The sequence below is a fragment of the Notamacropus eugenii genome, chromosome 1 (assembly GCF_028372415.1).
Source record: "Notamacropus eugenii isolate mMacEug1 chromosome 1, mMacEug1.pri_v2, whole genome shotgun sequence".
NCBI classification, from domain to species: domain Eukaryota; kingdom Metazoa; phylum Chordata; class Mammalia; order Diprotodontia; family Macropodidae; genus Notamacropus; species Notamacropus eugenii.
In genome coordinates, this window is record NC_092872.1 from 431280011 (window position 1) to 431295582 (window position 15572).

The window sequence follows — 15572 nt, forward strand, 5'->3', positions numbered from 1 at the left end:
AATTATCTCTCATAAAAGAGGCAAGCAAAAGACTCATTAGTGGAGGGATAAAGAGGGGAGGTGAGAGAAAAACATGAGGTCTACTCTCATCACATTCCACTAAAGGAAAGAATATAATGCACACTCATTTTGATAGGAAAACCTATCTCACAATACAGGAGAGTGGGGGACAAGGGCACAAGCAGGGTGGGGGGGATGATAGAGGGGAGGGCATGGGGAGGAGAATGCAATCCGAGCTTGACACTCATGGGGAGGGAAAGGATCATAAGAGAATAGAAGTAATGGGGGACAGGATAGGATGGAGGGAAATATAGTTAGTCCTATACAACACAACTATTATGGAAATCATTTGCAAAACTACACAGATTTGGCCTGTATTGAATTGCTTGCTTTCCAAAGGGAAGGGGTGGAGAGGGAGGGAGCTAAAGAAGTTGGAACTCAAAATGTTAGGATCAACTGTAATGTTCTTACCACTAGGAAATAAGAAATACAGGTTAAGGGGTAAAGAAAGCTATCTGGCCCTACAGGACAAAAGAGAAGACGGAGACAAGGGCAGAGAGGGATGATAGAAGAGAGAGCAGATTGGTCACAGGGGCAATTAGAATGCTTGGGTCTGGGGGGGGGGAGGGGAGAAAAGGGGAGAAAATTTGTAACCCAAAATGTTGTGAAAATAAATGTTAAAAGTTAAATAAATAAAAAAAAAAAACCCTCCATGGCTCCCTATTGCTCCTATGGTAAACACAAACTTTTCAAGTCTAATGTTTAAAATTCTCCAGAATCTGATTGTAACCTACTTTTCTAGCCTTATTTCATATTATTCTCCTTCATACATCTCTATTCCAGCAAATTAGCCTATTAGGAATGTTGAGTTCTCTGAACTCAGCTTTTCACATCCAACCTTTGTGTAACTGCTTAAGCCATCCCAGATGTGTGGGTCATTTGCCCCAGGCAGTCCTCTCCTACCTCTCTCATGCCCAGAACATGCTCTCTCACAGTCACTTCTCAGAATTTTTGAAGGCTCAGTTCACATGTCATCTTCTCTATAAAGCTTTGCTTCATCCCCTCTCCCACAGTTGTTAATATTCTCTCTCCAAACTTTAAAATGCCTTAGGTGTATACATATCACTGACACTCAGTATTCCAGGGTTTGTCAAGGATACAGTGATCATCAATACTGCTCAGCGTGAAGCGTGTATTGGAGAATCGAACAAAGCCATCTCGATATAACCAGGCCCGAAGTGGGATGTACTGTTGAGGAGAAGAAAAGCCAGACAGAGGGAGAGAGGGAAGGAGGAGTGGAGAGACACAGAACAAGACATAATAAGGAGAAATGGGAGAGGAAGGGACAGTGAGGGAGAGGAAGGGACAGTGAGGGAAAGGCAGGGAGAGGAAACCAGTTGGGGTGGAGAGAAGGGAGAGACAAGATAGTGGGAGAGAAACAGTGTAGGAGAGCGTGTCGGAGAAAGATGGAAAATAGAAGAAGGAGGAAGACAGTGGGTGGCAGAAAAATGGAGAGAGAAATGAGGGGAGGCAGAGATACCAGAGAAAGGGAAGAAATTATCAAGGAAGAGAGAGTGGGGACACGGAGCAAATAGAGAAGCAAAGGTGAAGGGAGCAAAGAAAGAAGGAGACCCAGGTGTCATGTCAGGGAAAAATTTGTTTCCATCCCCTGGAAAATTTAAGAATGTGCCTCCCTCCAGCTTTTCAACTTACTTCCTTAGTTTACAATTAAACTGGACTAGAAAGTTCACACTGGTCACCAGGGCTGATCCCCAGACTCAAACCACCTCCCAATGAATTCAGCCAATGAATTCAGTTACTTACAGACATCACCAGGACATACACTCGCAGGTCAAATTTGCGCCCTATGGAGCAGAGAATTAATGTTAGGCACAAATCACTTTTTTGATTCCATCCCCATCCCAAGCCAATTAGTGTCACACAGAGAGCCTGTTATCCTGTAATCCTAATCCAAATCAGCTGGCTCACAAGTATGATGCCCTTCTCACAATGGCATAACAAAGTATGGATGGTTCAATATCCCCATCCCCACTGCTGAACCCACAACTCAAAGCACAGTACCACTTACACAGGATTTCTCATTTCCATTTCTTTTAAAATCACAGTTTCAATTATTGGTGCCACACTTTATCTCCCACCCACTATTCCCTCTCCTGGTGGATAAGGACAGGGTCTCAGAACAAGGAACCTCAGGGAGAAGTCAGGTCACCAACCAGGGTGTGCCTTGTATAACATATGGTTGCACCACTGATTGGTTTGGCTTAATTTTTTTTTTCTGTTAGAAGGGAAGGCTCATTGGAGGTGGGGGTGGGTATTCTGGAAAGGACCGCAATACAAAATCAAAAGGCCTTTTTAAATCAGATTTTAAAATAAACATTTTTAAAATTTTAATTTTTAAAAATTAGATACAAACTATATCTAGAGGAAAAAAAGAAACCAGGCTACCAACTTACTCCTGATACAACAAACCCCGGAGAGTATACAGACTACTGAAGCAACAAGAGAAAGTAATCCTACCCTCTAAGGCACAATAATTGATTCTCCATGAGGAGAATTCAAGGACTGAGGTTTGTTCCACAGTAGGAGTTTAATAAAGTTTACTGTGGTTACCACCAGCAGCTGTCTCACCCCAAGAGCGATACACACAGAGATCACACCTCCAATCAATTCAACAAACAATCCATCTGCGTGGAAGGCACCATGTTCTATGCCAGAAAGACAAAGGGACAAAGACAAGATGACCCCATCTCTTTCCTCAAGGAGCTTACATTCTTCTAGGACAAGACTGACAGACAGGAGGAGGAGGAGGTGGTGGGGTAGTTCGTTGGGATCCTGCAAACAGCAAAGTCTTATTCTCCCAATATGCAACCAGAGAGAAGCAACCTCTGAAAATAACTCTCAGGATGGATTGGTGTAAGCAGCCCTTTCCGGCAAGGGTTCTTAACTTGGGGACCATGGATAGTTCTCAGGGAATCTGCAAACTTGAATGAGAGGGGGAAAATCACATCTTTATTTTCTCTAGCCTCTAACGGAACTTTGGCATTTTCTCCAGTTATAAAGTGTTATTTTTATTTTTAAAAAACATTATTTTATGAAGGTGTTCATGACACAAAAAAGGTTGTGTCATGTTCTCCATCGAGTGCTGTCTGTACTTGGAGGCTTTGGGTTTGACTCTTGGCTGCGTGTCATTTACTGCCTTAGTAAATCTCAATCTCTATCTCTCTATCTCTCTCCCTCCCTTCCCCCCACTTTCTACAAACACACACACACCCCCTAGTACTTGGGTCTGCTTCCTTCTTTGCTCCTTTCCTCTTTGTCTCTCTATTTGCCCAATGAGGCCTTCAATAATAAGGGCTACATCTTGGATGGTGATGATGGGAGAAGGTGCATCTAGCTGAAGGACCATGGTGCTGAGTGAGAGATGTAAGGTGATTATGATGATGTCCATGTAGTTGAACAGCTTATGTCAGCAGGGCCTTTAAGATTGGCAAATCTTAACAACCAGGTGAGGTAGGTAGTACAAGTATTCTCCCCATTTTACTGATACAGAACTAAGGATCAGAAAAGTGACTTCTTTAGTCACACAGGGAATAAATGTCAGGGCTAAGACTCATCTCAGTTCTTTGGAGAAGACGAGCGCTCTTTCCACAACATTGTTCCCCAAAGTGATACAACTGATATGACCAGAGATAGGTCTCCAGCAACAGGACTGGGCTGCACCAAGCTGTGAACGCAGGCATCCCCCTACAAACTCCTTGTGAATCACAACACTCAGATGCAAGCCCACTGGGATCAGGCTTGTGGTCAGGAACTGACATGTCATCAACAGGCCACTGGGGGACAAATCATGTTATTCTGACCTAACTAGCACCTGATTCTAACCATTGAGCCAAACCAGCCAAGAAGATTCTCAACTTTTGGGGAAGAACTGAATGACTGATGAGACATAAGAGTTTGACTCTGGCCTCCTATTTCCTTAAAAAAAAAAAAGTTTTATTGGTGCCATTTGTTTTAACATCATGGTCATTCCTGAAAATACCCCCTCAATCCCCAACCTACCCCTCCAAACCTGGAATCAAACCTTCCTCATAACAACAAAAAAGTTAAAAAAAACCAAAAACCCTCTTGACCTTGTTGGACCCCCCAGGCAGCACTGGTTTCCAGTAGCCTTCTTCGGTTGAGAAAGGGATGACCCATTTTATGACCTGCTCTCCTAAACCTTTGCTGGGTTTCTGATCACTCAGTTAATCATCCTTTAAAGTACTCTTTTCATTTACATTATTGTCATTATGTGTATTGATCCTCTGGTTGTACTGATTTCACTCTGCATTATTTCATACATGTCTTCCCAGTTTTCTCTGAATCTCTCCTATTCAGTACATCTTATTTTGCACAGGAATATTTCGTGATATTCATAATACCACAACTGATTTTGCCACTTCACAAAATACTGTGATGAATATTTAGGTATGTACTTCTGTTTCTTTGACCTTCTTGGGGTATATGTCCAGTAGTGGAATAGGTAAGTCAAGGTAAGTCAAAGTGCATGAATTGTTTGATCACTTTTCTTGCAAAATTCCAAACTGATATTCAGAGCATTGTATTCAGTCATCACTAGACCAACAGCAAATTAGTGTGCCTGTCTTTTCAGAGTTGCTCCAACATTGGCTTCCATTTTTTGTCATCTTTGCCAATTCGTAGGATAAAAGGTGAGACCTCAGAGTGGCTTTAATTTGCATATCTTTTGTTAATGATTTGAATTGTTCTCATTTGGCTATAGTATGCATTTCTTTTTTTGAAAACTATTCACATCTTTGGAACACTTATCTATCGGGGAAACATTCTTGGGTTCATAAATGTCATTCCCTGTGTAGCTTAGATATCACACCTGTATGAATGATATTTGTTACAAAGATTTTTCTCTAGTCTACAATTTCTCTTATTTGATATGCATTGCTTTTATTTGTATAAAAGCTTAACTTTTGTAGTCAAAATTTTCTGTTGTATCTTTTTTCTAATCATCAGGCCTAACCCTTTTTTTGGTTAAGAATTCTCCCTCTAACCATACTTTATGAAAGATACCTCCTTCTGTTACCTAATTTTTAAAAATGTGATCTTTTATACTCAGGTCTCATCTAGTAGTTTATTACAGTAAATGCGATAAAATATTAGTGGCCTTTTATTTTCAAGGAAAGTATTGGTTTAGGATCAAACTATGTCTGGTTCTCATCTATGCCCTTTCAGCTTTTAACTATCCTTCTCATCACTGGGTGAAGCTCCTGCACTAATATGGTCAGATTTGGAGGTTTTCAGAGCTGAGAAGTTGAAATGCTTGTTCACTCAATGGGAAAGAGCTTTATTTGAGATTTTCCTCCCTATCTGTGCAGGAACGGGCCATATCCCTAACTTAAAAATCAACCCCACTGCCTAGAGGATCAAAGTCAAACTCTCTTGCCTGGTATTCAAGGCTTTCCATGATGTACCAGAATTTCCCTTTGTAGCTTTATCTCCCATGACTGACCAACTATCTGCTTAAGTCAGGTCTCTCTCCTCACCATCTCCTGCCCATGAAATATTTGTCTTGACCCCTGTGATTTTACTAACACTGTGCCAGCCAGGAATGCTACCCCTCCTCTTCATCAATCTGATACCCACCAGCTTAAGCCACGGGAACCAAACTCAGGTGGAAAACACCCAGGAGATTTGTGGACTACATGCTTAGCCAAACCCTGTGACATTGAGGCCAGTGCATCAACCTTAGCCTTCACTCATAGGGGTACAGTCCTCAGAACGAGGGGAGTGAGAGTCCTTTTGTCTGTCCTCTGCCCTGGTTGGACCATATCTAGAGCATTATGTTCAGTTCCAGCTGTCACATTTTAGGAAGGCTACTGACAAGCTGAAGTGAATTTAGGGAGTGACTGGGATTCAGAAGAAAGCATGGAATCTGGGTTACATGACTTTTGAAAGAACTGAGGATATTTAGCTTGGAGGAGAGAAGACCAGTCTTCAATTAGCTGACATTCCACCATAGGGTAGGATGTGTAAAACTCATCTGGCTTGACTCCAAAGGTCAGAAATAGGAACAGAGGGTAAAAGGTCAATTCTGGCTTACACTAAGAAAGAGAATGCCAACAATCAGAGCTGCACAATGATGGAAATGCTGAGACGGTGAGCTCCCTGTCACTTGTTATGATAAAGCAAAGGCTGGATGATATTTGGGGATATTCTAGAAGAAATTCATGCATCACATAGAGAGCTGGATTATATAAAGTCTGAGGTCTCTTCCAACTGCAAGATTTAGATGCCAAGATTCTACCCATCACACTTCTTCTTCCATCTTTCCCTGAGTATTATCCCACACAGTGATTTCTCCCTTTTCTGAGCTTCTACAATCTTACTGTAGTCCACCTATCTACTTGTTTTGCATGAAATTCTTGGGAATCTTTGCATGTCTGTCCGTATTTTCTCTTCCTAAGAGAGGTGATAAATACTGTAAGCTCTTTGAGGGCAGGAGCTGGGCTTAAACCACTCTGTCTTTCAGAGGAGACCTAGTACTAGGCTGGACACAGAAAGGGTCCCCAATAAACATCTGGTGCTTGACTAGTCAAAGAGGATTGGGTAGGGCACAGGGAGCCACTCTACCTCCTATCAAATAAGGATTCTCGATGTAACGTTGAGCTACATAGTTCTCCACTGGGATGTCATCTTTCTGGTCATCGGAGCGGCCCACATCCTGACAGACACAAAGCCCCAACTTCTGTTTCCTTCATGACCGGCACAAGCTAGAAAAGATATGATGGGGAGCTCCCTGTCCCACCCCGGGCTTCCCCCTCCAGTCCACCTGCCCCCTGCCAGCCTCCACACACACATGGCTTCCACAGGGTTTGCTAGCATTCTGGGCTGGCTACAACTCCTGGCTATGGAACTTCTTAGCAATAGTGTCTTGTTGCCATGCTGGAAGTCAGGGGCACTCCTATACATATAGTAGCCTTCCTGTTCCTCCCTGCCTCTGGCTAGAGGGCAAGGGAAGGACAATTGTCCTGGGATGTTAGTCCCTGCTGGCTTCAGTTTCCACTAGGGTCCACCCTCCCCACACATTCCTAGAAAAAGTCTAAGAGGGAAGGTTTACCAATGCCATGTCACCAAGGTAGGACCCTTAGAGATAATCTACTTCAACACTGTTTGCCAAAGGTCACGCAGAACATCAGTGGAAGAGTTAAAAATAATGGTGGTCCTCTGGCCTAGGACTCATTATCCCAAAGGGGAGTAAAAAAAATGAAAGAGTAAGTTTTCAGGGCCCAGAGATAAAGGTGAAAAATTTGGACCAAAGAACATAGTTGGATCATTTTCAAGGTCATCGCAAAGCCAGAAAGTAAGGAGACAAATGCTTTCATTTGGGGGAATCAAAATTGATAGTAGGGGAGAAAGAAGAAGAGAATCTCACCTTCCTCCAGTCTATGATGTCTTTGAGCTTTCGGAAGAGGAAAATGCCTTTTCCCTGGGACCTGGCCACCTGGGTAGGGGAAAGGGGAGAAGAAAGCAAATAGCAGAAAAGGGAACACTTGATTAGATCTTTATGGGGAAGGGTGTATAGATAGGAATGTCTGGTACAAGTGTGAATATGTGTTCTGTACATGTGAGTGTGTGTGTGTGTGTGTGTGTGTGTGTGAGAGAGAGAGAGAGACAGAGAGAGACAGAGAGAGAGAGAGAAGGGAGAGAATACAAACAGGGTGTTCCAAAAGTCTCAGTGCAGCTATAACCTTTAATAGATTAAGAAATTACATAGGTGCATGTATCACCAACCTTGCTTCCATCCTGGTCCTCACAGCCATAACCAGGGGAACAATCCTTGTGGAGAATGTTCCCTCCATTCTCATCATCACCAACAATAGCTGACCAAGTGCCATCACCTAGCAGGTAAGCTCAAGAATTCAAGGAACAGCAGCATCTCCCAGACCCCTAGCTCTCCTGCCAGTCCAATCTGAATAGCCATCAGCCAAAGAAACAACTCCTGTAGGGAAGGTGCTAACCACCCTCACCCACTGCTAGCCAACAAACAAGTAGACAGATCTAACTGATTTAGCAAGGCACCCTGAGGGAGGGATATTCCTGGCAAATTAAACTCTCACTCCTGACCACTTTTGTTGTGGTTCAGTTGTTTTCAGTTGTTTCTGACTCTTCATGACCCTATTTGGTGTTTTCTTGGCAGAGATACTGGAGTGTTTTCCATTTCCCTCTCCAGTTCATCTTTACAAATGAGGAAACTGAGATAAACAGGGTCAAGTGACTTGCTCAGAGTCATACAGTAAGTTTCTGAGGTCAGATTTGAACTCAGGAAGATAGTCTTCCTGACTCCAGTGCTCTATCCACTGTACCACCTAGCTGCCCCTACATTCTACATCTTTAACAAGATATCCCCTTAAAGTTTAATGAAGCCAGCTCAAGACTCTGAATCCAAGAGTCCCAGGAATGGCAATATCACCCCCACCCACCAACCATGCTTCCAGTCTACACCTGTAGCCATTATCCAGGGAAGCAACCCTTGTGTAGATGTGGCCTGAACATTGCTTCTGCAGCTCCTGCCTCCTTAGCAGCCACAGCTACAGAAGACCAAAAAAAGAAAGTTCTTGCCACCAAAGTCCTTGGCATTGTCAGATGCTTCGATATCAGAAATGGATATGGTTTTATCAATGGAAATAACATTTAAGAAAAGATAACCATACTATGTGTTATAGGGGATGGCTCTCTGGGACTGGGGAAAACAATGATGATGTAAAAAACATAAGACATCAATAAAAGCTTATCTAAAAAGCAAAGAATATATAATACAATCTGCTTTGCTGCTAAGCCCTAAGCACCACAGGCCTTTCAATCTACAGCTGAAACTGAACATGACCTCCTTGACAGCACATAAAATGTACTTAAAAATGCTTTTTCATTCATATATGAGTGAGTACATGTGTCTCAGTGTGTATATAGACATATATCTGTATATATATATACACACACACATATGTACATAGACATGGATATACAGATAGATTAGATAGGTAGATAAAATTTCATTCCTACCTACTTGGGAAGAAACACTCCTTTAATGCTTTGTTCATTACTTCTCTTCCTTCTCCCAACCCAAGCCTACATGCCTTGCTGACCAGAGGCCCCAAGAAGCTGGGCCCTGAGCAAACCTGGGGTTCCTGATTTGAGTAGTATAGGCCCTTTTGGCCTTGTTTCCCTCCCTCAATGCTCTGCCAAGTAAAAGGAGCCCCAGAAACAAAAGGTGTGATTAGCAGTCACTGCTCTATTACCCAAACAACACTCAGTTCACTTCTTTTCAGTTTTTTTTCTTGTCTTTGAAATACATGACATGATGATTTTTTAGTAAGAGATTTACTAAATTTGCTCTTAAAATGTGCTTGCAATCCCTGAACTCAAATCAACTGACTATGGTCAATGGGGAGGGGGAATGGAGTGAGATGAAATCATTCAGGATGACAACTAGACTTCAACAGCTCTCCTGGAAAAGCTGAACTCTGTGTCATTAAGGGTAGCCAGGGTTGGGCCCTTCCAAAGTCCCAGATGTCACTTCATGCCCCTTATTAATAATAATCATTTACATGTGTAGAGTATTTTACTGTTACACATTCCCACCCAATGTCTTATTTGATCCTCATGACCACCCTGGGAGGTAGAATGGAATTATATTATCCCTGTTTCAGAAGAGAAGGTTGAGGTTCTACATAGCTTGTTTGAGGAGACCACATTTGCTTGCAAATGTCAGTCTGCACTAAAAGCTCAGGGCTTCTGACTCTTAAGTCCAGTGCTGAAATCCAGCATAGCCTTAACAAAGTGGGTTTTCCTGTTCTTTGGGGCAGGACTAGATCTGATCCACATAGTGGAATATGCTTGAGAAAACATATTCTGGACCATTGTAACCTCATATCAGTCCATCAACAAGCTGTTTATTAAGCTCCGATAATATGCTAGGTGCAAGGGATATAAAGATAAATCATGAAACAGTCCCTGCCCTCAAGGCCTTATACTCCAACAAAGAAGACAATCTGTACATATGTGATTGTATACAAAATACAAACAAAATGAAGACTAGCAGGACAGAAAGTCAGGAAAGGTTCCATGTAGATGGTATACTTGAGCTGAGTATGGAAGGGAAGCAGGAATTCCAACAAGCGGAAATGAGAGCAGAGTACACTTTACTCAGGGGGATGAAGAGCTGCCGGGCAAAGGAATGTGAAGTGTGTAAGTAACAGCACATAAACAACGCCCTTATGCATCAGGAGAAGTAGGATGGGGTTAGGTGGTGAAGTGATCGAAAAGTCTAAAAGACAAATTTATATATGATCCTAGAAATAAGAGGGTTTTACTTAGTGGGGGGGGGGGGGTAATGTGGTTAGATCTATATTTCAGAAGAATTGCTTTGATAACTGTATGGAGAGTGAATTCGAATGAGGGGCCATTCATGAGGATGCTGTTGCAATAATGGTTCAGATATGAGGTCATGAAGGCCTAAACTGGGAGGCAGTGTGTGGAGGTGTCTGGGTGGTTGGAGAGAGGAGGACATATGGGGGAAATGTTGTGGAGAAAGAATTGACAAGATCTGGTAAGTGATTTGATATGTGGGATGATGAGAGTGAGGAATTGAGAATGACAGAGAGATTTTTGAACCTGGATGACTAGGAGGATGGTTATATTCAACAGCAACAAAGAAGTTCAGAAGATGGATGGGTTTGGGGAGGGGGAGGGTGAAGACAGTGATCTATTTGGGTCTATTTGGATCAAGTTGAGTTTGAGATTCCTAACAAGACATTCAATTTGAAATGTCCAACAGGCAGTTGGTGATGTGGGACTGAAGTTCAGGAGAATCAGGCTGAAGAACTCTGAGTCACCAGCATGAGATAATAATGATAGCTGAACCTATGGAAACTCATGAGGTCAACAACTAACGAAGTCTGGAGAGAAAAGATAAGAGGGCTCAGGACAGAGCCTCAGAGAACACCTACAGTAAGTGAACTTGGCATGGATGATGATGCAACAAAGGAGAGTGAAAAGAAGTTGTCAAACAAATAGGAGAAGAGCCAGGTTACAGCAGCATGTCACAAACACTCCAGAGAATGGAATATCTTGGAAGGGAGGGTGGCTAATAGGCACTAGCAGTTTTAGTTGAATGATGAGGTTAAAAGCTAGATTGCAGAGGATTTAGAAAATAGTAAGAGGAGAAGAAGTGAAGGCATGGAGAATAGATAGCTTCTTCAAAGAATCTGGCTCAGGCAAGGAGAGGATATATAGGATATTACTTGGGTAAATGAAAGACCCTAGGAAGTGTTTTTAAGGATTAAGGAGATCTCAGTGTGCTTATAGGCAGCAAGGAAAGGTTGTAATAGGGAGAAACGGAAGATTTCTCTCACAAATAGGGAGAAACTGAAGATTAGAGAGAGGTGATGCTAGTGGGGAAAACCTGCCAGAAGATCAGAGAAGACGGGAGGAAGGATATATGTTGGGGGTTGTCCTTGTTGAGATGGGTCATCTCCTCATTAGAGAATAAAGTAAGGAGAATATTGGAGGAGTGGCAGAATGATTTCAAGGCATGTCAAAAGGAGAAAGGTGAGAAGAGGGAGCTCTAGGGCAAATGATCTCAATTTTCTCAGTAAAATATGAGGTGAGGTCCTCAGCTGACAGATTGGGTAGAGATATGCTCTAGGAGGATAAAGAAAGAAGAGAGGGTCTGGAACAATGACTGTGGAAAGTGGAATAAAGAATCAGTTATCAGAAGGGAATAAAAAAGATTGCCTTGCTACAATAAAGGACCCAGTTAACATAGTTGCATGGCTTCTGTTAGCTTTGTTCGATAGATTATGAGTAGAATAGAAGAGACAAATCAGGCAAGGAATCTGGGGTAGGAGTTTGGCAAGAGAAGAGCATTGATAAGACAAAGGTATAAGGAATTCAAGAATATAAGATGGTGGAGAGTGAGTTGGTTCATTAACATGTCTTAGCAAGGGAGGACAATGTATCCAAAGTAGGGGCAATGATGGCACTGAGGGGTGGAAGGATTGGTGGTCACTATGAGAATGAAGAATGCTACAGGTTCACAAGTAGTAAGGCACAGAGACATGGAATGATAAATTATGACCAGACAAAGGAATTTCAGGGTTCTTGATGGGGGGAAGGGGTAGAATACTTATGGGTGATGGCAAGGTGACCACCCTTGACTATAACTGAGGTGGAGTGAGTGGAGAAGCTGGTCATGGGAGTTGAGCAGACTGATGAACTGGAATGTCAGAGTACTTGAGGGAATATCAACATACATGCTGATAGCCTAATATGAAGATAAGAGCTGAGACAGAGAGGAAACAATGAGTTGTATATCCAGTTTGGCAACGAAGGATAAACACACACACATACACACACACACACACACACACACACATCCAAGTCATTAAGAAAGGGAGGGGTCATCCAGAGGATAATCAGTTAATAATCACAAGGACCTGAATCAGGTGATAAATTTGGATGGAGTGAACTTGAAAGAAAGAGAAGTAGCTTAGTGATGGTGGTAGAGGGAGAGGCTAGAAGTGGCAATGGAGAGCAAGGGGTATTCAAACCTTCTCTCTAGGACCACTGAGTCAGTGGGGGTATTGGGAGAGGGTTCAGATTGCAATAGAAGGGACATCCAGTGTCTGTGAGTGGCAAAAGATGGACAGCCCATAAGAGGAAGAGGTCTAGAATGAAGGGAAGTTTGTTCATTACAGATCAGGAAGTCTAGGAGGTCCAGAGGAAGGGACAGGCAGATATGGAGTGGGACACTGTGGGGTCAGGCTGAGGTGGGCAGGTTTGAGAGACTGAGCAAAGAGGGGTTTGCTCTTGGGAAGAAGAAAACTCAGATCAAGCGATGAGGTAAATAAGAGTGAGGGGAGAGTCTGCTAACCACTGAAGAGTGAGATAGAGTATTTGTGAATGGGAGTAGCTTTGCTGATCAGATTCCCTAATTTTTTAATAATTTCATAAAAATTTAAAACACAGACTATCAGAGCAACTTTAGAGATCATCTAGAACCAGGTCTCTATTTTGTGGGGGCAGGGGTGCATTAGCACACTCCCCTCTCTCAATTGTGCTTTCCCATGTTCATATATACTCCCTTCTTTGATCCTCACCACAACCTGTGAGATTGGAGGCCAGAGAGAGTTATCCCCATTTGGAAGATAAGAAATGTCTTGCCTAAGGTCACCAGGCTAATAAGTGGTGGGGCTGGGACCAGAATTTTGCAGCAATGCTGCCTCCAGGGCCAGTATTCTTTACTCTATATGCCTTGTTCTATGGCTGCCGGGAGGAGAGAAGCCCTGGCCTCAGGGCTCGAGGTACATCATCTATAAAACGGAACCGCTAGCTAAGAGGTGGAGGAAGCCTCTGCTACAGTCCTTTTCTTACAGACTAACTCCTCCTCTTAATGATATTCCCTTAACTGCCGCTAATTGAGGTTGTGAGAATCAGTCTAATACAGGGTTTCTAGTTACCAATTAGCACAAATTACCCTTTGTCAATGTGGATAATAGCTAGTTGGAATCATCTAGGCCTCAGATTCCAGTGCTCATTTGCATAATTACCTACTGAGTGTTCAGAATACAGAACCTCTCTTCTGCTTCAGTCCCAGGGTCCAACTTGAGGTCAAGAGCTCCTCACCTCTCTTCTGACTACGGTGGCTAGTCACCCAGTGCCTGATCTCTCCCTTTCCCATCATTGTGTGCCCAGCACACCAAGCACAAGCTGCTTTTGTCACCTTCCTAATACACAAATTTGATCCTGACTTCTCAGGACCTACAAATTAAAAGTCTAAACTCTTCACAGTCTGACCCTACCTTCCCTTCCAGCCAGTATTGTGAGGTTCAAATAAGATAATAGATGTAAAGCACTCTGCAAATTTATATCGATGCACATCATCATCATCATCATCTTCATTGATTAGCCTCCAGTCATCAGGCCTTCCATCTAGTGAAGAGTTCATTCTCTGAACCTTCTACTGCACTCTTGTTTACTGAGCATACAGGCAGGTGCTGGTAAATGTTTAACTATGGGGAGGGGAAAACACACTTTTATGTTTAATCTGCACTATTAACACTTTCTTTAGTCTAGACAATAAACAAAACAATAAATGACACCCTGATTTATAGATTGCAGATTTCTGAGGTATAAATGCTCCCGGTGAAAATTTAACAATCTGGTTTTACAAAGCTAGTTAGAGCTGTCTTCATCATATCTCTATGTCCAGTCTCCCTCTCTCATTACAATATGCTCCATGTTCCTTCTAGTCAATTCTCTACACATATACTGTGGTACTTCCGCCTTCCTCACCTGTGTTTACATTATTCCCTTCATTGGTCCAAATTCTACCCATCCTTCTCCGAAGTATAGCATGGTCCCAAACTGAAGCCCTAGGTTTACAAAGACTCGGTGCAATCTTGAGAGCTTATCACAGAATTTCAGAATTGGAAGGGACCTTTCAGAAGTCATCCAGTTCAACTTATAACTAAAAAAGAATCTGCACTACCTTCATCTGTGGCCATTTGGCCTTCTCTTGAAGACCTCCCATGGCCTCCAGTCCACTACATTTTGCAACAGCTCTAATTGTTTCACTTTTTTTTCAACATTTTTTTTTTGAGTTCCAAATTCTCTCCCTCCCTCCACTTCCCCATCTATTGAGAAGGTAAGCACTATCAGATCCATTATACGTGTTAAACCATGCAAAACATATTTCCATATTAGACATGATACAAAAAAGCAAGAAAAATAAGGAAAATTTATAATGTTTCAATCTGCCCTTAAAGTTCATCAGTTCTCTCTCTGGATGTAGATAACATTTTTCATCATTAGTCTTTTGGAATTGTCATGGATCATTGTATTGATCAGAGTAGCTAAGTCTTTCACCAAGGATTCCTGTTACAATATTGCTGTTACAATGTTAATGCATATGATATTTTCCTGGTTCTGCTTACTTACTGATACTTTGTATCAGTTCATATAAATCTTCCCAGCTTTTTCTGAAACCATTCTCCTCATCATTTCTCTTTAGCACAATAGTATTCCTTCACAGTCACATACCACAACTTGTTCAGCCATTCCCCAAAGGATGAGCATCCTCTCAATTTCCAATTCTTTGCCAGAATAAGAAGAGCTGCTACAAATCTTTTTGTACATATAAATCGCTTCCCTTTTTCTTTGATCTCTTTGGCACACAGTTTTGTAGTGGTATTGCTGTGTCAAAGGGCTATGCGCAGTTTTAGAGCCCTTTGGGCATAGTTCCAAATTGCTTCCCCAAATGAATGGAGCAGTTCACAATTCTACCAAAAGTGCATTAGTGTACCTATTTTTCCACATTCCTTCCAGCATTTGTCATTTTCCTTTTCAGACAACTCTAACTGTGAGGAAGCTTTCCTTATATTAAGCCCAATTTTTCTTCTTTGCAACTCCCACACATCGCTCCTGGTTCTGTCCTCTAGGGCCAATCAGAACAAGTTAATTCCCTTCCATATGACAATCTT

At 42.3% G+C, this 15572-nt stretch overlaps 2 protein-coding genes across 4 annotated transcripts in view; one reads left to right on the forward strand and one right to left on the reverse strand.

Moving 5' to 3' along the window:
- TTLL9 (tubulin tyrosine ligase like 9) overlaps window positions 1-15572 on the reverse strand; it is a 43289-nt gene that overhangs the window by 11880 nt on the left and 15837 nt on the right. For both annotated transcript variants that reach the window (XM_072631622.1, XM_072631621.1), the window contains 4 exons: window positions 7466-7534; window positions 6664-6754; window positions 1825-1865; window positions 1161-1248 (listed from right to left, as the gene is read on the reverse strand). In XM_072631622.1, the coding sequence (XP_072487723.1) occupies window positions 1161-1248; window positions 1825-1865; window positions 6664-6754; window positions 7466-7534 (289 nt within the window). The remainder of the gene's footprint in view (window positions 1-1160; window positions 1249-1824; window positions 1866-6663; window positions 6755-7465; window positions 7535-15572) is intronic.
- The window catches only part of DUSP15 (dual specificity phosphatase 15), a 37444-nt gene continuing 32746 nt past the window's right edge, over window positions 10875-15572 (forward strand). For both annotated transcript variants that reach the window (XM_072631625.1, XM_072631626.1), the window contains exon 1: window positions 10875-11040. In XM_072631625.1, coding sequence (XP_072487726.1) covers window positions 10966-11040 — 75 coding nt within the window. In that variant the 5' untranslated portion in view covers window positions 10875-10965. The remainder of the gene's footprint in view (window positions 11041-15572) is intronic.